This window comes from Oncorhynchus gorbuscha, linkage group LG11 (assembly GCF_021184085.1).
Source record: "Oncorhynchus gorbuscha isolate QuinsamMale2020 ecotype Even-year linkage group LG11, OgorEven_v1.0, whole genome shotgun sequence".
NCBI lineage: Eukaryota > Metazoa > Chordata > Actinopteri > Salmoniformes > Salmonidae > Oncorhynchus > Oncorhynchus gorbuscha.
The window spans coordinates 24,722,469-24,747,984 of record NC_060183.1 but is presented as its reverse complement, the minus strand read 5'-3'; the positions used below and the strand labels follow the sequence as shown (position 1 = coordinate 24,747,984).

Below are 25,516 nucleotides of genomic sequence, written 5' to 3'. Positions count from 1 at the left end.
ATGGAGCGTTTTTTATCAGTTTTGATCTCTTGAATTAAGCCTTTCACTTTCTCTGCCAACATCCTAATGCGCCTGCGCGCTGCTTGACTCGCTGTCATTCTCTGTTAAGAAGAGATTGCTTCTGCATCCGCTGCACTTATCAGAGAGGGAGAATTATATATATTTTTTAAATATAATGCAATGAAAACAGCCCCCGGTGCAAAACATACAGTGGGTCCAGGATGGAGCATTGCAGTATGGGTAGTAATTTATTTCTGAAGCGACGACGGGGCGGAAGCGAGGATGTTTCCTAATAGAAGTCAAAGAGGATCAGCATCATAAAACACTGGAATTATAAGCGCACGAGAATGGACCGGGCAGAAGACAGTGGAATTTGAGTCTAAAATCAATTCTGGATGAGACTGTTTAGTACCATTTTCACGTTTTTAATAGTCTGATATGTCGACTCTGGCATGATGAGTCCCTGCCCTCAATACAATTTAGTCAGCTCCGGAGTTAGTCACTGGAAACTGGCAGATTGCTACAACTGTAGCCTACATGGTTTATTCTGAATTCGCCTCTGTTTTGCAGCCCTGGCACTGACGGTAATTCGATACATTGTTAAATGCCTTTGTAGGCAACGCTTTACATTGTAGTTAACTACATTGTAATAAGCAAGACTGTATTGGCATGAATGAAATATGTTTAATATTCACTATTGGCGCAGCTCATTTGATAGTGATTGGCTGTGAGCCTTTACATAGCTTTTTATGTCGATAATGAATATACGTGAGACTGAATAAATTAAGTGTGGTATTGTATTCGCGTGTTAGAGGCACCAGGCAGGCTACAGTTTTTGTCTCCATGGGAATACAAAATGCATGTGCATATAATTAGACTTCACGCCTTCATTGCACCGGAATGCACCATCGTAGTTCCCCTGGCATAGTTAGCCTCCTCGCTATGACAGGTTGGCACACATAAAGCCTACTGTATACAAATGAACCACCAGACCGCTGCATCATCGATGGGATCAGACTAAAAATAAAAGCTGAGAATAGGCTACCCAGACTGCGGGACGGAAACCGGGATCATCTCGCGTTTCGTACGGTGGACGCACCGGCAAAGGACCGCAGACCATAACGGGACACTCCGCTATAAAGGTGGCACGTGTCGACTATTTAGTAGAACTTCTCCTTGGATTGGGACTGCCTAGGAACATTAGCCATATTTCATTATGTGTTCGTGTTTTTCCCTGCGCTTTATGTAGGCCTGCATACACATTGTTTGGGTTTTGTTCAATTTCAGTTCCCGAAGTTCATGTTTGTTTTCATGTTATATTAGCTATTCGGGACATTGCCTCAGTCAGAGTAGCCTGGTTGTGAAGAGTGCGACATTTTGTAAGTACTCAGTATCCCACATTTCAGCCACTAAGAAATGCAACGGGGTGATTTGAGCAATATTCTGGGTAATCCGTTTTAGCAGCTGTGGGCATGTGTCGAAATTTGAAAGATGAGCTTTGGATACCAGAGCTTCAGTCCGTGTGCCAGCAGTGCCTGCACACACAGAATCACTCGGGACAACAAGTCAACTGAGACAGTAGACTGAGACTGTGCTTCTCAGATAAACATTACAGTAAAAACATAATACAAAATTAAAGGACTTATTGGTTTAGTGTATTCAGATTTTCTTTTGATTTAAAAGCTTATTCAAAGCCATATAAATAAATAACAAAAATAACCTCCTATTTGACAATAGCAAAATCACTTGGTTTGTTATCCATGTCATGGTTTGTCCTTTAATTTGACATGAATTAATTCTGGCGCAAGCAAAACCAAAACCAACGCCCCAGACCTCTGCCAGTCACTTTTCAGTTCATTTTTTGGTAAAAACGTTTGATTCCAGTCCCTCAACTGTGCTATATTATCTCAGAGATGTCGATTGACGGAGGACCCGGTCATGTTTGTGTGTGCTTCTTCCACTGCCTGTGTCTGTGTGTGACAAAGGTTTCAAGCATGATGGATCAGGCATGAGACTGCATACGCGAGGGAGGAACACTGCAAATAGTGCAGAAGGAATAGTTGAATGACACTCCAGACAACATGGCCCAGAGAGTTAGTTAAGAGGCCTACAAGTCTACGACAGAGAAAAATTGGTACCCACTACAGAGAAGAGAGGAGTGTGAGTTATTTCCTGGAGAAAGTGTCAAATTGGAATCAGTGCCCGAGGCAAGCAATTACAGTTTGTATTGAGCACTTCCTCCTCGCTGTGGGAAATCCACCCTGATCTGGAGTTTGAAACGTCGTGTTTCACTTGTTTTTTGAATACCCTCGCTTTGATTTCCTCATTATTGCCTTTCTATTTGATTTTTGGGGGGGATATAGCCATCTTCAAGCATACTTGGAGTCACTTCACAGGATGAAATCCATCCCTTTTTGAAATGGGGCTTGCTTTTCGAATTGTGCCAGTTGGAAATTTGTCAGGACTGAGAACACATGAGCAGGGTTTTCACCCAGCCCTAGTTTCCCCCATCCCCCACCCTTAAACTGTCAGCCTGAGATCGAGACACAAGGCACTGTCACTCCGCTCCTCCCCGTCCCGCACATTTTGCGGGTTCAAAGGGTAAGAACCCCAAGTAGACTTCAAAAGGAGGATGGGGAGTTCTGCCTCCTCTCTCACCGCGGAGACCGAGTCGGACCACGGCTTCCGGAGCACCCCGTACCCGTCGTCGCCTCCTATGGGCTGGCTTAGGAACAGCCACAGCAGTCCTGTGTGGGGCACCACCTTCATTACGCGCCAGCAGCATCTGCCACCTCCACACAGAGAGCGCAGGTAAGAGCCAACACTTCACTCCTCAGTCCACTGCATCTTGGCGAGAGGGCCAGACTGGTCAGGCCTGTTGATGGGCAGCAAGGAGAGAAATTGTCCATGCTCTGTAACACTAGGGCTTGTATTACACAGGGACTGCTGTTACCGGGAGCAGAAAGAGTGAGAATAAAGGACAGATAGCTTTGTTGTGCAAATCACAACATTGTGATAGGTGTTGTGTGTTGTCTTTGAGTGGTATCCTAAGGGTGTTTTGTTATTTTTAGTGTGGTAATTCTCAGAGCACTCAGATCCACTCTAAATCCAACACCTGCCGCTGCCCTATACAGATTTATCGTAGACTATTATGTCATATTCAAGCCTTTTCAAAAAAATATTTTTACATGCACGGACAATATTGCAGTATCATTAAATCTGGTAAAATATTATCCAATCAAAACTATTGTTCCACCACCAAATTTGATCTAATCATAGTTCCACTTTAATGTTTTATATCCAATATGATATCCAAAATCCACTTAAGCTGGATTTGACATCTGACAATCCCGCCTCTTAGTACCTCCCTCTTCAACTCTATGTGCCGAATTTGAGGAAAAGCTGATTGGATCGGTGTGCCAAGTTGATTACACCCATGGAGTGACCCGGACACAAACTCTCTCGCCGGGTTGTTTGGGGAGCCCGTACAGTGGGGCAAAAACATATTTATTCAGCCACCAATTGTGCAAGTTCTCCCACTTAAAAAGATGAGAGAGGCCTGTAATTTTCATCATAGGTACACTTCAACTATGACCGACAAAATGAGAAAAAAAATCCAGAAAATCACATTGTAGGATTTTGCATGAAAACCTCCTTCCATCAGCAAGGGCATTGAAGATGAAACGTGGCTGGGTCTTTCAGCATGACCATGATCCCAAACACACCGGGCAATGAAGGAGTAAGAAGCATTTCAAGGTCATGGAGTGGCCTAGCCAGTCTCCAGATCTCAACCACATAGAAAATCTTTGGAGGGAGTTGAAAGTCCGTGTTGCCCAGCAACAGCCCCAAAACATCACTGCTCTAGAGGAGATCTGCATGGAGGAATGGGCCAAAATACCAGCAACAGTGTGTGAAAACCTTGTGAAGGCTTACAGAAAACATTTGACCTCTGTCATTGCCAACAAAGGTTATATAACAAAGTATTGAGAAACTTTTGTTATTGACCAAATACTTATTTTCCACCATAATTTGTAAATAAATTCATTAAAAATCCTACAATGTGATTTTCTGGATTTTTTTTCTCATTTTGTCTGTCATAGTTGAAGTGTACCTATGATGAAAATTACAGGCCTCTCTAATCTTTTTAAGTGGGAGAACTTGCACAATTGGTGGCTGACTAAATAATTTTTTGCCCCACTGTATTATGGCAAATACTTTGGTGGGCTCCCAGACTAGACAACTGTTGATTCCATGCTGTCACCTTAGTTTGCGAACACTCGCTACACCTGGCTCTGTTGTTTGACCTCTGTCGGTACCTGCCGTCCACTAACAGATGGCAGAGTCCTCCCTGCAAACTGACCGACCGCCTCGTGTAATTAATGGTGTCTATAAAACCTTGGAGGATTCACCAGTCTCATTAAACATCTTGTTAGCTTAGGGGGGGTTTAGCGTTAGAGGCCCGGTCATTTTCCTAGAAGGAAGTGAATGTGAAACCGGACAACGCATGGTTTCAGAAACTGCTTGCTGTTTGAAAGAGTCCTGATGTTTTGTCATGTGGGCAGGATGTGCTTTCATTGAATATTTCCCCACCTAGATTATGCCACTCTTTGAGTCTGAGTTTTGAATGATTGAGGATATAGGCCTAGCTAGTCAATAATGTGAAAGGACAAGCTAGTTTCAATAACCAGTTTTTACCTCATGATAATTGAAACCGGTGGCTCCCAACTTTCTGTGATTAGTCTACTGCCTTCAGAGGAGCTACGGGAAAGACATGTTTCTTTCTTTTTCATTCCCGCTTATAGGTTTGAATGTCAGCTCTCCGGGAAGGAGAACAGTGGAGCTGCTATCGGCTTCCTCCTCCGGTGTATTGATGTTATTGCTGAGTCACCGGGGGAATCAAGTCCGGTTGTTGGTTATTGATTTTCTGAAGACTTATCAAATGTCCTTACAATGGATGTCATTATTTATTCAGTGTTGGCCTTTTCTAGCTCATTCATCTCCAACTACTATTGTCTGAGCTTGTCAATACTTACTCCGCTGCTGCCCCTCAGTTAAGTCAAACTGTACTATCACTTGGAGAGGTCTTATAGGTAGGGTGGTGACGGTCGTGGAATTTTGGATGACTGCGGTGTCCGTAATCTTTGATTGTTACCTTTATTTAACTAGGCAAGTCAGTAAAGAACAAATTCTTATTTTCAATGATGGCCAGTGGGTTAACTGCCTTGTTCAGGGGCAGAACGACAGATTTTTACCTTGTTAGCTCGGGGATTCGATCTTGCAACCTTCCGGTTACTAGTCCAACGCTCTAACCACTAGGCTACCTGCCACCCCAATAATAATAGCTTTGTCAGTGTCAGTTTGCATCATCAGTAACTGATAATGGCGCCAGAGTGGATGGCTGCCGTTTTACGGGCTCCTAACCAACTGTGCTATTTTGTTTGTTTTTTCGCAGTGTTTGTAACTCATGTTGTACTTAATGTTGCTGCTATTTATGATGGAAAATAGCTTTTGGACATAAGAACAGCGATTACTCACTTCGAAATTGGACAATTTTTTTTATTTAATGAGTCCGACGCGAAGGATATACTGCTTTGTTGAGACAAGGCCCAAATCCCGTCATAAAATCATCAAAAAAGGGGGAGGAGGGCAGAGTGCCTTTGTAAGAATGAGGACAGAGCAGCTACGTCTGGTAAGACAAGGAGCAGGTTGTGTGTCTCTGTCAATAACTGCTGTTGCACGGTGTTTAATATTAAAGAAGTCTCGAGGTATTGCTCGCCTGAGGTAGAATACCTCATGATAAGCTGTAGACCACACTATCTACCAAGAGAGTTCTCATCTATATTATTAGTAGCTGTCTATTTACCACCACAAACCGATACTGGCACTAAGACTTTACTCAACGAGCTGTATAAGGCCATAAGCAAACAAGAAAATGCTCACTCAGAAGCGCTCATAGTGACCAGTGACTTTAATGTAGGCCAACTTAAATCCGTTTTACCTCATTTCTACCATCATGTCACATGCAACCAGAGGAGAAAAAAATGATAGACCACCTTTATTTCACACACAGAGATGCATTACAAAGCTCTCCCTCGCCCTACATTTAACAAATTTGACCATGATTCTATCCACCTGATTCCTGCTTAAAAGAAAAAACTAAAACAGGAAGTACCAGTGACTCGCTCAATACGGAAGTGATCAGATGCTACACTACAGGACTGTTTCTTTAGCACAGACTGGAACATGTTCCTGTATTCATCCAATGGCATTGAGTAGTATACCACCTCAGTCACCGGTGTCATCAATAAGTGCATCAACGACATCGTTCCCACAGTGACCGTATGTATATATTCCAACCAGAAGCCATGGATTCCAGGCAACATCCACACCGAGCTAAAGGCTAGAGCTGCCGCTTTCGAGGAGCGGGACACTAATCTAGACGTTCACAAGAAATCCCGCTATGCCCCCGGATGAACCAACAAACAGGCAAAGCGTCAATACAGGACTAAGATCGAAACCTACTACACCGGCTCTGACGTGTACTCAAAGCATGCGTGGACCAACTGGCAAGTGTCTTTACTGACATTTTAAACCTCCCTCTGACCGAGTCTGTAGTACCTACATGTTTTAAGCTGACCACCATAGTCCCTGTGCCCAAGAATGCTACGGTAACCTGCTCGACTTCTTGAACTGCATTGTTGGTTAAGGGCTTGTAAGTAAGTATTTCACGGTAAGGTCTACTACACCTGTTGTATTCGGCGCATGTGACAAATAAATAAGATTTGATTTGAACCCCTTTATTGTTTCAGAAGACCCTTTTACACTGTGTTCAGGGGCATCTCCATAGCAACAATCCTCTGCTTCCATCACCAATCAGACTCAAGCCTCAGTCAGCTGAGCTCATATACATACATGCATGCACATCTTACCACACATGCTCACGTAACACTGCTTTTGGTAGCAAAGAGGGTCTGCGTACACACACAACACACACAACGCACTCACTCACTCACACACAGATCCTCTAACAACATGGCTTTGAGGAGCAATGTATAATGATGCTTGGAGCGCACCGTCGCCCTCTCTCTCACCCCACACACATACACATTTCTGCATGAGTCTAACGAGGTTAGGCAAGCCTAGCTGAGCCGTGGCAGAGGATGAAATATAAAAACAACAGCTCAGCTTAAATTTGCTGATTCATGTCGAGGGTTTAGTCCCCGAAAAGTAGTTCTAGTGTCCTCCTGTAACACACTGGGCTCTTTCTCTGGCTGTTTCTTTCCAGCCCCTGAAAATTGGCAAACTGTCCTGTCTTTGTCTATTTTTTTTTTATTCAGCTTCTCCCAGCAGTGACTCATTGGTCATGGGAAGGGTCCTTGCACTAAATCAGTATTCTTCACTTCGCTTTAATCACAGATTTAGGCTTGCTTAAGAAAGCAACCCACACATGAACTAAACACTTAAACTAGCTATGCATTCAATGGTTGTTGTTTTTTTGCCTGGGTCTATGATGGTAACAGGTCTCTACAGAAACTTAAACCTTCAGGAATTATTTACACCCCTTGAACTTTTCCACATTTTGTGTTACAGCCTGATTTTTTAAAACATTTATTAAATTGAAATTTTGTGTCACTGGCCTACACACAATACCCCCCCATAATGTCAAAGTAGAATTATATTTTTAGAAATGTTTACAAATTAATTTACTTTTTTAAGCTGAATTGTCTTGAGTCAATAAGTATTCAATTTAAAAAGTCGCATGAACTTGATTTTTGAATGACTACCAATTATCTGTAAGGTCCCTCAGTCGAGCTGCGAATTTCAATCACAGAGCCTAAAACCCAAGCCTAAAACCCCAAACAGCAAGCAATGCAGGTGTAGAAGCACGGTGGCTAGAAAAAACTCCCTAGAAAGGCCAAAACCTAGGAAGAAACCTAGAGAGGAACCAGGCTATGAGGGGTGGCCAGTCCTCTTCTGGCTGTGCCGGGTGGAGATTATAACAGAACATGGCCAAGATGTTCAAATGTTCATAAAGGACCAGCATGGTTGAATAATAATAAGGCAGAACAGTTGAAACTGGAGCAGCTGCACGGTCAGGTGGACTGGGGACAGCAAGGAGTCATCATGTCAGGTAGTTCTGGGGCATGGTCCTAGGGCTCAGGTCCTAAATGACAGAAAAAGAAAGAGAGAATTAGAGAGAGCATATGTGGGGTGGCCAGTCCTTTTCTGGCTGTGCCGGGTGGAGATTATAACAGAACATGGCCAAGATGTTCAAATGTTCATAAATGACCAGCATGGTCAAATAATAATAAGGCAGAACAGTTTGAACTGGAGCAGCAGCACAGCCAGGTGGACTGGGGACAGCAAGGAGTCATCATGTCAGGTAGTCCTGGCACAATCCACAAAGAAGGACACATATTGGTAGATGGGTAAAAATACATTTAAAAAAAGCAGACATTGAATATCCCTTTGAGCATGGTGAAGTTATTAATTACACTTCAGATGGTGTATCAATATACCCAGTCACTACAAAGATACAGGCGTCCTCTCTAACTCAGTTGCCAGAGAGGAAGGAAACAGCTCCGGGATTTCACCATGAGGCCAATGGTGACTTTTTAAAACAGTTACAGTTGCATGGCTGTGATAGGAGAACTGAGGATGGATCAACAACATTGTAGTTATTCCACAATACTAACCTAAATGAAAGAGTCAAAGAAGAAAGTCTCTACAGAATTAAAAAATATTCAAAAAAATGCATCCTGTTTGCAAAATGGCCCCAAAATGAATATGAAAATATGTGGCATAGAAATTAACTATATTTCCTGAATACAAAGTGTTATGTTTGGGGCAAATCAAACACATCACTGTGTACCACTCTTGATATTTTGAAGCATGGCGGTGGCTACATCATGTTATGGGTATGTATGCTTGTCATCGGCAAGGACTAGGGAGTCTTTTTAGGATCAAAATAAACAGAATAGAGCTAAGTACAGGCAAAATCCTAGAGGAAAACCTGGTTGTCTGCTTTCCAACAGAACTGGGAGACAAATTCACTTTTCAGCAGAACAATTACCTGAAACAAGGCCAAATGTGACCTGTGGGAGGCTAGCCATATGTCGCACGTCACTACTTTACAGGAGAGGCATTTGAACGTTTATTTGTATTTATTTGATCAAAATGTGTTTTTTGTCAGAAATGCCTCCTGGAACATGTGAACTTTCATGTGCCTTAATAACAAACTTGTATGCCATCTGTAAATACAAATACAATGGTTAAATTACGAGCCTATTTGGTTTAGCTACGGAAAAAGACTGGAACCTTCCCACTAGCCATGATTGGCTGAGATAATGGATGGGCTGGACATACCAAGAGATGAGATCAGATTGGTCAGCTATGTAACACGCTTCTGTCTATAACATGTCTGCTCAGTATGTGTAGATAATCCTTGCCACCGCTGCTTTTTTGAAAGATATAACGTTAGCCATGGAGATCTGTAAAAGTGTTGCTACTGCTCTCAACAACATTGCTGCACATTGACACAACAACAGGCCAAACATACTGTAGCTATAAAAAAATACAAAGTTAGTCCGGTGTGTCTGTGGGTGATTTTGGCCATCTATTGTATTTCATGAAAGTGTACATGTCTAGACAATAAGTGACCCATCCACTTAGCTGGCTTGGAGTAGATTATAGCATTTATTTCACATGACTCATCCATTTAGACAAGGGTCTGTGTAAGCATCAGTTAATAATTATAAAATCTTTGTAACATATTATAACAATGTCAGGTTAGGATATAGGCCAAGGCTACTACTTTCATTACTTTTAGTCTTGAAATCTTTGGTTTTTCTACTACACTGCCTTATTCACTCTGTTTAGCACATGGCCTCCACATGTGAATCCTTAAGAGGCTGTGAAAGATTCTGAATGGGTATAGACCAAGAATAACCCTCCCGTAGGTCCTCAACTGCAGTGTATGATATACATTTTGTAGCTCTGAGTCTCTACTTTTATCCAATGTAAAAAAAAAACACCTTTTCAAATGTTGCTACATAATCGAAGCGGTGGGTCACAAATATACACTGGAGTTGCTTACCAAGACGACATTGGATATTCCTGAGTGGCCTAATTACAGTTTTCGGTTTGAAAATCTATGGGAAGACTTTAAAATGGCTGTCTAGCACTGATCAACAACCAACTTGACAGAGCTTGAAGAATTAAAAAATAATAATAATGTGCAACTATTCTCCAATCCAAGTGTGCGCAAAGGTCTTAGACTTACCCAGAAAGACTCACAGCTGTAATCACTGCCAAAGGTGATTCTAATATATTGTCTCAGGGGGTTGAATACTTATGTAAATCAAGATATATTTGGTTTATTTGTCATACTTAAAACATTTAAAAAATATTTTTTTTACAAATATTATACTTTTTCTTCAATTTTGACAGTAGAGTATTTCGTGTAGATTGTTGACAAAAAAATGAAAATGAATTAGATTTGAATCCCACCATCCCAACATTTAGAAAAAGTCAAGGGGTGTGAATACTTTCTGAACGCACTGTATCAGGTTTGCAGAAGGTTTTTCCTCCTTTTGTGATGCTTCCAGGAAATGCTAAAGTGTGTTATCCAGAGACCAAATTGACCTTTTCAAGGTAGTTTCACATCATCTCGGGACCAGTCTTTTTCCATTGTTTCTTCCCATAACCCCAAGAGGGCAACTAGGTGGTTATGTGCAGTATGTACAGTGACTGACTTTATGGCAAATTCCCTCGGTCCCTCCTGGGGTTCCTGTCTGCTGTTCCCTGGCTGGTTCCTATTGCAAGCATCTGTGTCTGTCCTAGTATAATGCATGCGAGCGTTTACCATTGCTCCATTCCACTGGCTCTTTTCCCTTTAATTGGATTAAAACGGGTCCACATGGATTTGGCAAGCATGTTTTGTGTTTATGTCTGACTTATTTCAGTGTGTCTTCCCAACAAGGACTATTGCCTGTCTGATGGACAGGCCACATCGAGAAACTCGTCTCCAAGTGATCAAATCAATTTATATTTGTCACATGCGCCGAATACAGTGAAATGCTTACTTACAAGCCCTTAACCAACAATGCAGTTTTTATTTTTATATATATACTTTTTTATTTTGCTCCCCAAATTCGTGGTATCCAATTGGTAGTTACAGTCTTGTCCCATCGCTACAACTCCCGTACGGACTCGGGAGAGGCAAAGGTCGAGAACAGTGAGTCTTCCGAAACACAACCCAGCCAAGCCGCACTGCTTCTTGACACAATTCCCGCTTAACCAAGGAAGCCAGTCGCACCAATGTGGCGGAGGAAACACCGTGCACCTGGTGACTGTGATCAGCGTGCATTGCCCCCGGCCTGCCACAGGAGTCACTATTGCGCGATGGGACAAGAACATCCCTGCCGGCCAAACCTTCCCCTAACCCGGACAGTGCTGGGCCAATTGTGCGCCGCCCCATGGGTCTCCCGGTCGCAGCCTGGACTCGGACCAGGATCTCTAGTGGCACAGCTAGCACTGTGATGCGGTGCTTTAGACCACTGTGCCACTCGGGAGGCCCCCAAAAATGCAATTTTAAGAAAAATAAGTGTTAAAGAGTCTGATCTGTAGGGGCATTATGCAAATTGGAGTCAGTCTATGGTTTCTGGGATAATAATGTTGATATGAGCCATGGTCAGCACTTCATGGCTTCAGACGTGAGTGCTACGGGTCGGTAGTCATTTAAGCAGGTTACCTTGGTGTTCTTGGCCACAGGGACTATGCTGGTCTGCTTGAAACATGTTGGTATTACAGACCCGGGTCAGGGACAGGTTGAAAATGTCAGTGAAGACACTTGCCAGTTAGTCAGTGTATGCTCGGAGTACACGTCTTGGTAATCTGTCAGGCTCTGCGGTTTTGTAAATGTTGATCTGTTTAAAGGTCTTACATCGGCTATGGAGAGCGTGATCACACAGTCTTCCGGAACAGCTGGTGCTCTCATGCATGCTTCAGTGTTGCCTGCCTCGAAGCGAGCATAGAAGTAATTTAGCTCTTCTGTTAGGCTCGTGTCACTGGTCAATTCGCGTCTGTACTTCCCTTTGTAGTCCGTAAATAGTTTGCAAGCCCTGCCTCACCCTACGAGGGTCGGAGCCAGTGTATTACTATTCAATCTTAGTCCTCTATTGATGCTTTGCCTGTTTGATGGTTCATCAGAGGGCATAGCAGGATTTCTTATAAGTGTCCGGGTTAGAGTCCCGCTCCTTGAAAGCGGCAGTTCTACCCTTTAGCTCAGTCTGGTTGTTGCCTGTAATCCATGGCTTCTGTTTGGGGTATGTACGTACGGTCAGTGTGGGGACGACGTCATCGATGCACTTATTGATGAAGCCAGTGACTGATGTGGTGTACTCCTCAATGCCATCAGAAGAATCCCGGAACATATTCCAGTCTGTGTTAGCAAAACAGTCCTGTAGCTTACCATCTGCATCGTCTGACCACTTCCATTTTGAGTGAGTCACTGGTACTTCCTGCTTTAGTTTTAGCTTGTAAGCAGGAATCAGGAGGTTGGAGTTATGGTCAGATTTGCCAAATGGAGGGTGAGGGAGAGTTCTGTGTGTGGAATAAAGGTGGTGTAGAGTTAAAAAAAATATATATATATATATATATATATTTTATATAGACCGTATTACCGGTAGTGAAACAAGTTGCGCAATTCTTTTTTGCAGACAAAAATACAACTTACCAGAACGCTACCAAAATGCTAACTAGTACTAAGGAATCCCCATAGCGGGTGCTAGGGAAATGCTAACGAGCCCCTGCAAACATTTACTACTAAGACAGTCAACCCAGCTCATAAAGTTATGCAAGTATTGCAAAATGCAGTTTGCTTAATCTTGATACTAGCCATCCCGGATCCGGGATCGTGAACACAGCCTCAAGCTCATTACCATAACGCAATGTTAACTATTCATGAAAATCGCAAATGAAATGAAATAAATATGCTTGCTCTCAAGCTTAGCCTTTTGTTAACAACACTGTCATCTCAGATTTTCAAAATATGATTTTCAACCATAGCAAAACAAGCATTTGTGTAACAGTATTGATAGCTAGCGTAGCATTTAGCGTAGCATTCAGCGGGCAACATTTTCACAAAAACAAGAAAAGCATTTAAATTAAATAATTTACCTTTGAAGAACTTCGGATGTTTTCAATGAGGAGACTCTGTTAGATAGCAAATGTTCAGTTTTTCCAAAAAGATTCTTTGTGTAGGACAAATCGCTCCATTTTGTTCATCATGTTTGGCTACCAAAAAAAACGAAACTTCAGTCATCAAAACGCCAAACTTTTTTCCAAATTAACTCCATAATATCGACTGAAACATGGCAAACATTGTTTAGAATCAATCCTCAAGTTGTTTTTCACATATCTCTTCGGTGATATATCGTTCGTGGAAGTCTGCTTTCTCCTGAATCACATGCAAGAATGCTTGAGGCTGAAGATTACGCACCAATTTCGACAAAGGACACCGGGCGGACACCTGGTAAATGTAGTCTCTTATGGGCCAATCTTCCAATGATATGCCTACAAATACGTCAGAATGCTGCAGACACCTTGGGGAAATGGCAGAAAGTGTAGGCTCGTTCAGGGCGCATTCACAGCCATATAAGGAGACAATGGAAAACAGCGCCTGAAAAATGTTGCTCACTTCCTGTTTGAAGTTTTATCTTGGTTTCGCCTGTAGCATCAGTTCTGTGGCACTCACAGATAATATCTTTGCAGTTTTGGAAACGTCAGAGTGTTTTCTTTCCAAAGCTGTCAATTATATGCATAGTCGAGCATCTTTTCGTGACAAAATATCTTGTTTAAAACGGGAACGTTTTTTCATCCAAAAATGAAATACAGCCCCTAGAGTCTCAAGAGGTTTTAACACACAAAATAAACAGCAGGGATCTTAATCTAGAAGGGGATTGTTGCTGTTATCATGAATCTTGAACTTGCAAGTTAACTGTAGCCACTTAGCTAAGATTAGAAAGTTAATGAAACCCAGCTGGAGAGAATTTATTTGGCACATCTTAGATGGTTAACTTAATAAGATATATAGCTGGAAAACATTTGTACATTTCATACAAGTGTAACCTCACTTAAATTGTGCTGCAGAAGTAGCTCACCTCACAAAGCTCCCATTTTTGCTCGTTGTGCTTCTTTGTAAACAAACACACCTGACTGGCTCAAACAGCTGTTTCGTTTAACTAGTTCCGGTAAGCTTCATAATGAAAAAATTGTCTGACGGGCGAAATGATGACTGCGAGATGCTTTATCTATTACCTAGTGCACAAGTTGGTTGCAGGTATTTGTTTAAAAAGTACTAATATACACTGCTCAAAAAAAATAAAGGGAACACTAAAATAACATCCTAGATCTGAATGAATGAAATATTTTTATTAAATACTTTTTTCTTTACATAGTTGAATGTGCTGACAACAAAATCACACAAAAATTATCAATGGAAATCAAATTTATCAACCCATGGAGATCTGGATTTGGAGTCACACTTTGGATTTGGAATCCGCCAACTCCTGGACAGTCTGTGGTGCAACGTGGCGTTGGTGGATGGAGCGAGACATGATGTCCCAGATGTGCTCAATTGGATTCAGGTCTGGGGAACGGGTGGGCCAGTCCATAGCATCAATGCCTTCCTCTTGAAGGAACTGCGGACACACTCCAGCCACATGAGTTCTAGCATTGTCTTGCATTAGGAGGAACCCAGGGCCAACCGCACCAGCATATGGTCTCACAAGGGGTCTGAGGATCTCATCTCGGTACCTAATGGCAGTCAGGCTACCTCTGGCGGCCCCCCAAAGAAATGCCACCCCACACCATGACAGACCCATCGCCCCACACCATGACTGACCCATCGCCAAACCGGTCATGCTGGAGGATGTTGCAGGCAGCAAAACGTTCTCCACGGCGTCACCAGACTGTCATGTCTGTCACATGTGCCCAGTGTGAACCTGCTTTCATCTGTGAAGAGCACAGGGCGCCAGTGGCAAATTTGCCAATCTTGGTGTTCTCTAGCAAATGCCAAACGTCTTACACGGTGTTGGGCTGTAAGCACAACCCCCACCTGTGGACGTCGGGCCCTCATACCACCCTCATGAAGTCTGTTTCTGACCGTTTGAGCAGACACATGCACATTTGTGGCCTGCTTGAGGTCATTTTGCAGGGCTCTGGCAGTGATCCTCCTGCTCCTCCTTGCACAAAGGCGGAGGTAGTGGTCCTGCTGCTGGTTTGTTGCCCTCCTACGGCCTCCTCCACGTCTCCTGATGTACTGGCCTGTCTCCTGGCAGCGCCTCCATGCTCTGGACACTACGCTGACAGACACAACAAACCTTCTTGCCACAGCTCACATTGATGTGCCATCCTGGATGAGCTGCACTACCTGAGCCACTTGTGTGGGTTGTAGACCTCGTCTCATGCTACCACTAGAGTGAAAGCACCGCCATCATTCAAAAGTGACCAACACATCAGCCAGGAAGCATAGGAACTGAGAAGTGGTCTGTAGTCACCACCTGCAGAACCACTCCTTTATTGGGGGTGTCTTGCTTTTTGCCTATAATTTCCACCTGTTGTCTATTCCATTTGCATAACAGCATGTGCAATTTATTGTCAATCAGTGTTGCTTCCTAAGTGGACAGTTTGATTTCACAGAAGTGTGATTGACTTGGAGTTACATTGTGTTGTTTAAGTGTTCCCTTTATGTTTTTTGAGCAGTGTATAAAATTAAAGTATTAACAGCATTGAAAAATCATACTGATGGGATTTCAAAATACCCCGGGATATGGTATATATGGTATACCACCCAACCCTACTCTGCAACACCCTGTCTGCCTAAACCCGGTCGGACAGTTTGCTCTGTTTAAAGATTCAAACGTCTGCAGCTGTCTCCCCCACTGACAGATTCACCCATCAAATATGAGCGACGGTTGTGAAATATTCACTAACATTACAGTCAGAGGTGATTTTTTTTTTAAAGGTTACTGTTCTATCAGCTAAGTAGTGCTTGGATCATTATTCATCTGCATATGGGGCAAGAGCTGATGAGCTTTGTCTCTGTACTATCACCAGAAGCCATGGGTTACGTTATACTGAAGTACATCCAGCTGTTTACACCTAGAGAACGAAGCCAAACATATTTAGGTCTTGATTTGCTATTAATTCCCTCCTATGACCTGGCGTTCATACAAAGCCCCATTTTATTTTATTTTTTTGGCAGTTAACATATTGCCCTCTTTAGAAGAAGAGAATGGGCCATTATTACAAAGTGCAGAATACTTCTATCTTCTGTTACCACACAGTCAGTTGTGTGGTTTTGAATGTTTACATGGCTCAAGGAGACCTGTTGAAAAGACTCCTGTTTTGGATGTCTCCCTCCCAGGACATTGCTACCAAAGCTTTCCATCTTCTACAGCTAACACTTTAGCCTCAATCGCTTAGTCAAATTGTCACGAAAGCTTCAGTTCAGTGTCTTACTTTCATTCCTCTCACTTATCACCAAAGTGTCCGTCTACACTGGCCAAGTCTCAATGTCACCAAGCCCTCTGTCTCAAGTCACCAGTTTCAGTGTGTCACAGCTGAGGTTCTGTCTGCTATCACTGTGGTCCTCAATGTCTTGAGCCTCTCCTCTGCTCATACTGTAGTAGAGAGAAGTCTGTCACTAGTGTTGTCTGTAGAATCAGATGAGTCGAGTGGAAATGTGCTCTTATGTCCCCGTCTTTCTTTGACTCGGCTCTGAGCCACCACCCACTGGGCACACACTGGTTGAATCAGCATTGTTTCCACATCATTGCAATGAAATGACGTTGAACCAACGTGGAGTAGACGTTGAATTGACGTCTGTGCACAGTGGGCAGAGCAGAACAAAAGTATTGCCGTCAGTCTGGCCAAGCTCAGATTTCATCGCACGACTCTCCTCTCCCATCACGCCGTGTTAATTTGCTCCACCACAATAGGGACAGGAACGTAAAGGGGACGGAGGGAGCAGAAGGGGAAAACTGTCTTATCAGTGAAGCCAACCACTCGAGTGAGTCATGTCGGTGCCAGAATGCTTTACCTGCCGGTTGCAGAAGAGGCTCTTCAAGCTTATCCTCGAGTCTCAGGCCCTGCCTGACTCATCATTTCCTCTCTTGACAGACAGGGAGTGGAAGTGAGGGAATGAGGAACGCCAACAACAACAACAATACTTTCAAGTGGAAAAGGTTTGCTTTAATCTCAGACTGGGAGAAATCTCGCTTGGAAGCGGTGAACAGAGGAGTAAAGTCCCATGAATAAGTCCCGCTGCTTAATGCGTTGGTTTGCCGTAGGGTAGATGGCATTCCTGAGCTTAACTAATTCTTTAGGAAGTTGAATGCCAGAGACGTTTGGCATGTTCCAACGTATCCCTCGATTTGAACACTGTTTTTATCCTTCAGATTTATGATCTACACACTCCAGGTCAAAGGATATTTGGCCATTGATTCAACCACTTGCTTTACTCATTTGTAAAGCAGAAATACCTATGAAGGGGTCTCCCGAGTGGTGCAGTGGTATTAGGCACTGCATCGCAGTGCTAGAGGCGACACTACAGATCTGGGTTTAAACCCCGGGCTATGTCGCAGCCGGCCGCGACTGGGAGACCCTTGAAGTGGTGCACAATTGGCACGGTGTCGCCTGTATTAAGGGAGGGTTTGGGCTGGTGGGATGTCCTTGTCCCATCGCACTCTAGCGACTCCTTGTGGCAGCCAGGTGCATGCACGCTGACTTTCGTCGCCAGCCATACGGTGTTTCCTCAGACACGTTGGTGCGGCTGGTTTCCGGGTTAAGCAAGCAGTGCGTCAAGAAGCAGTGCGGCTTGGCGGGGTCATGTTTTGGAGGATACATGGCTCTTGACCTTCACCTCTCCGAGTCCGTACGGGAGTTGCAGCGATTTGACAAGTTCATCTCCCTCAGGGAAGCTACACAGAGTGTCCCTCTGGCAGATGGTAGCTGTACCCATCATTTCCCTGTGAGTGTGACCTTACCCCTTAGTGTCTCCTCCAGCGTCGGCTACACTAAGCGAAGGTAACTCGGGCTAATTACCTGGTGAAGCTCCATTCTTATGTGGGCACAGCTCGCCATGACTGGGCCTCCGCTGTCTTCGCCCAAGTGACCACCGATGCTGAAATACCATAATAAAGTAGCATCTAGCATGCTGATAGACTGAAGGGTTAGAAACTGAAGTCAGGCCTCCATCTTCAGATATGATTTATCCTTTTATGCAGGAGGGTTAAGTTTGGATATGGAGATCACAGCCTAATACAGAAGCATGTCTGTTCTACAAAATGTATTCCCAAATAAATGTGTTCTCAAATATTTTATATTCACTTTCAAGCTATGTAAACTGAACTGACATGCATGATTGTTGCTGATGTTCAGATGACGGGGCTACAATCATATATAATGCGCAGCACAGCAGCGCTTAACTCAAACAGCGATGTACCGCCTGCTCTAGTCGTGAGCAAAGTAATGCAATGCCTATACTATATAACGCACAATGTAACTTTCCTGTGCTACCATTTTTGCCATGTAATTTTAGTCTTAACAAAATCAGACAACCCCAAAGTAGAATAGTTGACCTATTTACCTCGTCAGCTTGTTGTGTTTTCATTGCTAGGGAAATATCCTCTGGAGAGCCATAGGTATTCTGACAACCAGTCAATACTTTGGAAAGCACTTCCGGCAAACGTATTTTAAAGCTGTTTTAGCCTTTGTTTTTTTTAAAGGGGGGGGGGGGTGCCAGTTTTCCATTTATTTCTCTACCCCCTCTCAATTGCACCAATTATGATTATTTTTTGACTGAATAATACTTAATATATTCAGAGTAATAACAATCAGGATGTTGTGTGCAATGGGGTAAATGCAGATGGGCAAACCCCATGCTTCAGCCCATGTATATTTTATAGCCACTATGCTGCATTAGTTGGGCTACAGGTGATAATGCTTGTTGCTAATAGCACATCTGATAATGTAGGACATGCATAGGCTATATACATGGTCCAACATGTTATTTATTTGTTTAGTAACATTTTGTACGAATATGTTATTGGGCTAATTTCTGGAGGTGGAAATTATATTTTCGTTGGTGTCAGCATCATTTTTATTCGTTTTGGAGAAGAATGTCCTTTTTAAAAAGTCCCCGGAACTGAGCTTCTCGGTCCTACATAAAAATGATCCCTGGAATTGGTCATTCTTGCAGTTTTATACATATACAAAATGATCCTCTTTCTTACATGAAGGGGGAGGTTAAATTGGCCCCAGGCAATCGATCTGAGATCGACTTAAAGACATGTTCCGGAACTTTGACACCAGTAAGTTTTTTTTTTTTTAAACCTCCTGCTTTGGGATGGATGTGTCAATGTGTATGTAGTTCATACATGCAGTTTTCTCTTCTTTTTTAATGCGATCGAATGAACCTGAATTATCATTCAGATATTATAGGCCTACTGCTGCATTAGCCTATAGGCTATCTCTGAGTTCCATGCGCTCATTTCTTTAGTTGCCAATGGATCATGGTTTGTCAATATGTTTATATGGCAAACGCTGGTGCACTGGCATTAGTTGGTGCACTGGCATTAGTTGGTGCACTGGCGTTAGTTGGTGCACTGGCGTTAGTTGGTGCACTGGCGTTAGTTGGTGCACTGGCGTTAGTTGGTGCACTGGCGTTAGTTGGTGCACTGGCGTTAGTTGGTGCACTGGCGTTAGTTGGTGCACTGGCGTTAGTTGGTGCACTGGCGTTAGTTGGTGCACTGGCGTTAGTTGAATTTTAGCTTTTGACTTTAATCATTTATTTCCGGATTTTTATGATTATCCATGTGACGATAATTTTGACCAATGAAAATATTATTATTGAATTGAAACTGTTCCATGAATGTGTGCATATAAAAATAAGCAGAAATGTCACGCAGCAAGTTGGAAGTAGTAGGCTAAATTGTCAGCTTCCCCAAACGTAAAACTCCTGAGCTACCTATGGTCTTTACTGTAACACACCTATAGATAAATGTATTGAAAAAGGGTGGGAAAAGGTGCCCGCCTATAGAAATCAAATGCCCTTCCAACTGATTTGTTCTGGCGCCGGCCTTGGATCTTTAACTCAAATGTAGATGTGAATTTGGTCGGGTTGCCCACAACGTTACATATTGCCACTTTTAAGTTTCAGTCGTGGAGTTTATTCCAATCAAATCAAATTGTATTGGTCACATACACATGGTTAGCAGATGTCAATGCGAGTGTAGCGAAATGCTTGTGCTTCTAGATACGACAGTGCAGTAATATCTAACAATTTCACAACAACAACCTAATACACACAAGTGTAAAGGGATGAATAAGAATATGTACATATAAGTATATGGATGAGCGATTGCCGAACGGCATAGGCAAGGTGCAGTAGATGGTATAGAGTACAGTATATACATATGAGATGAGTAATGTAGGGTATGTAAACATTTAAAGTGACTAGTGATACATTTATTACATCCAATTTTCAATTATTATAGTGGCTAGAGATTGGTGCAGTTAGTTATTCTTGCTATAACCCCTGCTTTTATGCCTTTATTTGTTCTAGCTGTCAAACTCTTGCTCCTAGGCAATGTAAATAACTTCTTATTTTGCCTTTATGTCGTTGTCCTGCCTCTTCCCTGATTCTACACTTCATACTTAAATATATTTAAAAAATCCCCCAACACCAGGATCAGTTTTGTCCTTAGCGGCCGTGCTGTATGGATTGTAGGGCCGGGACGATACCAGTGTCCCAATACTCATTAGTATCGTGGCACGGATATAAAACACCAAAGCAGATTGAACTTCTTTAGGAAAACAGCCCTCATGTTGGAAACAAGCATCAGTATGTTGTCATCCAGAGTCACCTTTTTCATGTATTTTCCAAGCTATTGCATGACCTATTTTACATACAACAGTTTTTTTTTAAAGGACCAAAGAGTTGGGTCCGCTATGTGTTTTCATTCTTTTGCCACGGAACAAAATATTGCGATTGTGGTATCGTCACAGCCCTAATGGATTGCCTGAATTATTAACCAGCAGCTAGCCCCCCCCCAGGGGACTGAGGCTGGGAACAGCACACCACCACATCCACCCAATGATTGGGCCAGGATGCCCTGTAGCCAGCCACAGAGGAACCTATGAGGAAAAGCTTTTAGCGGTGCAGCTAATTATCACTGCCACATATAGGCTATATGGATTATAGCATCCTGCATGATTAGCAGACATGTCCAGAAATTCCAGACTGCCGTTTCTCTATTGCTCGGCCTTGCTGTTCCCTTATATTCTCAAGTGTTGTTGCAGCAGAAGCCGACGTCACATTTGATGTCATTTTCTTTTTTTTTGAAAGGCCTTATTATCAAAAGAACTGTCAAGCAGTGCTAGTTAAAAGGAGACGTCCTTGACGTTTATGTGAGAGATGATTCACAACAAAGGAGATCCGAGTCATCTGAAGAGCGACCCCCATTTAGCGTTGTGTCCCAGACGAGGGCTCTCTCTCGGGAACAAGCCACTGATTTATGAAACATTCAGCAAGTGCTTTTTTTTTCATCAAGCTTTATTCTTTCATGATAAGCACAAGCCTCTGAAGAATGGTTGCCTTGTCTCTGTCCTGGTCCTTCTCTTTGTGTCTGAATTGTTTTTTTGTTTGTTTTGCAGCCAGTGTAGAGGAGGCTTTCAGAACGTATTCAGAGTCCTTCACTTCTTCCACATTTTGTTACATTACAGCCTTGTTCTAAAATGGATTAAATCGTTTTTTTCCCTCGTGAATCTACACACAATGTCCCATAATGACAAAGGAAAACTGGATTTTTAGAAATGTTTGCAAAAAAACGGAAATATTCCATTTGCATAAGTATTCAGACCCTTTACTTAGTACTTTGTTGAAGCACCTTTTGGCAGGGATTACAACCTCATCTTCTTGGGTATGACGCTACAAGCTTGGAATGCCTGTATTTGGGGAGTTTCTCCCATTCTTCGCTGTAGATCCGCTCAAGCTCTGTCAGGTTGGATGGGGAGTGTCACTGCACAGCTATTTTCAGATCTCTCCAGAGATGTTTGATCGGGTTAAAGTTCGGGCTCTGGCTGGGCTACTCAGGGACAAGGTTTTCATTAAGGATCTCTCTGTACTTTGCTCCGTTCATCTTTCCCTCACCCTGACTAGTCTCCCAGTCCCTGCCGCTGAAAAGCATCCCCACAGTATTATGCTGCCACTACCATGCTTCCCCGTAGGGATGGTGCCAGGTCTCCTCTTGACGCTTGTTGTTGTTTTTGTCGCACTGCTTTGCTTTACCTTGGCCAGGTTCCAGTTGTAAATGAGAACTTGTTCTCAACTGGCCTACCTGGTTAAATAGATGGGAAATAATTGTATTTATTTTTTAAATCAGGCTAAAGAGCTCAATCTTGGTTTCATTAGATCAGAGAATCTTGTTTCTCATGGTCATAGTCCTTTAGGTGCCTTTTGGCAAACTCCAAGTGGGCTGTCATGTGCATTTTTACTGAGAAGTGGCTTCCGTCTGGCCACTCTACCATAAAGGCCTGATTTGTGGATTGCTGCAGAGATGGTTGTTCTTCTGGAAGGTGCTCCCGTCTCCACAGAGGAACTATGGAGCTCTGTCAGAGTGACCATCGGGTTCTTGTTCACCTCCCTGACCAAAGCCCTTCTACCCCGATTGCTCAGTTTCGCCAAACTTCTTCCATTTAAGAATGATGGAGGCCACTGTGTTCTTGGGGACCTTCAATGCTGCAGAAATGTTTTGGTACTTTTCCCTAGATCTGTGCCTCAACACAATCCTATCTCGGGGGTCTACGGACAATTCCTTTGACCTCATGGCTTTGTATTTGCACTGACATGCACTGTCAACTGTGGACAGGTGTGTGCCTTTCCAAATCATGTCCAAACAATTGAATTTACCACAGGTGGACTCCAATCAAGTCGTAGAAGCTTCTCAAGGATGATCAATGGAAACAGGATGCACCTGTCGCACAGCTAAGGGTCTGAATACTTATGTAAATAAGGTATTTCTGTTTTTAATTTTTAATAAATGTGCAAAAATGTCTAAACCGGTTTTCGCTTTGTCATCATGGGGTATTGTAAAGTAGATTGAGGGGGGGAACGTGTAATCATTTTTAGAATAAGGCTGTAATGTAACAAAATGTGTAAAGTCAAGGGGTCTGAATACTTTACGAATGCACTGTATATACTGCTGTGCATATTTACTTTGTAATTGCTCTGTGGTTTCCCCATCTTCTTGTTTTCGCAGAATAATAGAGGTTTGGAGAATCCACAGCAAAAAACTGATGCTTTATTTTTTTCCCAGAATATGGCTCATAGGGATGGCTATTTAAGAGGCAGTACGTTTAATTTACGTCGCAACCAAAACATTCTCCCACACCACTTAGATAGATCCTGCTCACTTTCTTTGAGTAATAAAAAAAGGGTGGGAAAGTATATATTCATTGTGTACCTAGTTAAAGGAAAATGACCATCTCTTTTGAACATGTGACTATGCAGACGTTACAAAAAAAACTGTTACTCTGAATTCTATGAAGTAAATGTCAAGTAAATAAAAATAATAGTCTATCTGCTGAATCACTATTGTTGGAAAGGAGGACATTATATGCAAAAGTATGCGAGCAATACTGTGCAATCGTTTATCTATTTAGGGCTAGGCCTGTCTTTTTTTTCTTACTTGGCAAGGATAGTATGATTAGTCCAGTCCCTTGGTGTTGGCGTTTGTCCCTTTTTTAATGTTGTGAAGAATCGAAACAAACAAACAGTTCCCCCGGTGGCCAAGGAGGGTAATATTTCTCCACAGGCTGAGGCACTGGGCTGTGGGCCAACCTTGGAAAGGCAGCGCTAATGACTGTCACACAAAGGCCAAATGTCTAACGGCGAGGCGGGGGAAGCCGTTGGCGGCTCGGCTCACTGGCTCTCACACCGACGCTCAGAATGTGGGGCACAGCCAGCCGGCTATGGTGGCATACCCCATCATCGCTGCCTGCAGCACTGACCAGACCGCTTCTAACCGTTGACCTCTTATCCGGTCCTTCTATTGCAGACTCTATTCTGCTCCCCTCTTTGTTCGTCCCTTTATTCATAGTGTTCACTACCCTTTCTGGATATAATCTGCCCCACTATTTAATATTCATCCCTCTGTTCACCCCACACCTAACCAGTAACCCTAACCTCACTCTATCTACCTTTCCATCTCCTCATTACAGGAGGGCGGTGTTTTGCCCTCTTTTCTAGTTCACTGACATGCTCTGTGATTGGTTCAGAACCCAGTGTCAGTGATGCATCTAGCGTCATCTCCTCAGGGCTACAGTGAATGAAGATGAGGAGGAGTATAATGGGCAGCTTGGCTGCAGGGTGGCCAGTGGAAACAAATGTGAACGCAGCAGGGGTTTTGTGCAGGAAAGCAGTCATCTTGCAGTTCTCTCTGCCACTGTGAGCTCTTGGCCCAGAGCCCAGGTCCGCCACACTAAGGAGCTGAAGTGGGCACTTTTAGAACAGCTCCACTAAACACAAGGCCAAGGACAGAAGGGGCGCGCGCGCGCGTGCGTGTGTGCGTCACATAGGCTATGCCAGATCATGATCTCTCCATTAGTTCGATTTAATAATGCTTCACTGCAAAATAATGAGCCACTCTTACTATTATGAATCCCGTAATGGATGACCGTTAAAAAATTGTGATAAAATCAATAGGAATGCCTCAACGGCTGCTACGGACGAGTAACATTTAATGAGTTCATCATCACGTTGCTCCAGTGAGCACCAATTCAATTGATTTGACAGTGGCACTCCTTGGCTGACAGCTTAGGTTTTGGCGATGGAGAAGATCTGACAGTTATTAAAATGGCCAGAGAGGGAATTTTGTCTGAAAAACCTGTGTCCCTTTTTGCTGTTGTGTTGTCATCCTCAGTTCCTCCCCTCCTAGTGGAAGCATACAGGGCTGTGAAGAGCAAGTGTGTGTTCCTGTGTGTGCGTGTGTGTGACTGTGTGTGTGTGTGCTTGTGTGTGTGCCTGTGTGTGCGTGCTTGTGTGTGTGACTGTGTGTGTGTGCTTGTGTGTTTGTGAACATGCTCTCACTCCCTAGTATGCGGCTCCTCCACTTAGCCATATAGAAGCCATACTCAAATGGTGTACCGCGGTCCGCAAATAGTGAGTTGCACCAATTTTTGCCCTCAGAACAGCCTCAATTCGTCGGGGGCACGGACTACAAGGTGTCGAAAGCGTTCCACAGGGATGCCGGCCCACGTTGACTCCAATGCTTCCGACAGTTGTTTCAAGTTGGCTGGATGTCCAGTCTTGATACACACGGGTAACTGTTGAGCATGAAAAACCCAGCAGCGTTGCAGTTACTTATTTTCCACCATAATTTGCAAATAAATTCATTAAACATCCTACAATGTGATTATCTGGATTTTTCTTCCTAATTTTGTCTGTCATAGT

General features: G+C 43.2%; 1 protein-coding gene across 2 annotated transcripts in view; it reads left to right on the top strand.

Annotated features, from left to right (window-relative positions):
- capn15 (calpain 15) overlaps positions 1 to 25,516 on the top strand; it is a 71,045-nt gene that overhangs the window by 8,986 nt on the left and 36,543 nt on the right. Inside the window, exon 1 of one of the 2 annotated variants that reach the window (XM_046369080.1) lies at positions 194 to 2,811. The exons of the other annotated variant lie outside the window; for it this stretch is intronic. Coding sequence (XP_046225036.1) covers positions 2,633 to 2,811 — 179 coding nt within the window. The 5' untranslated portion in view covers positions 194 to 2,632. Of the gene's footprint in view, positions 1 to 193; positions 2,812 to 25,516 lie in introns of those variants that run through there. 2 annotated transcript variants of the gene reach the window in all.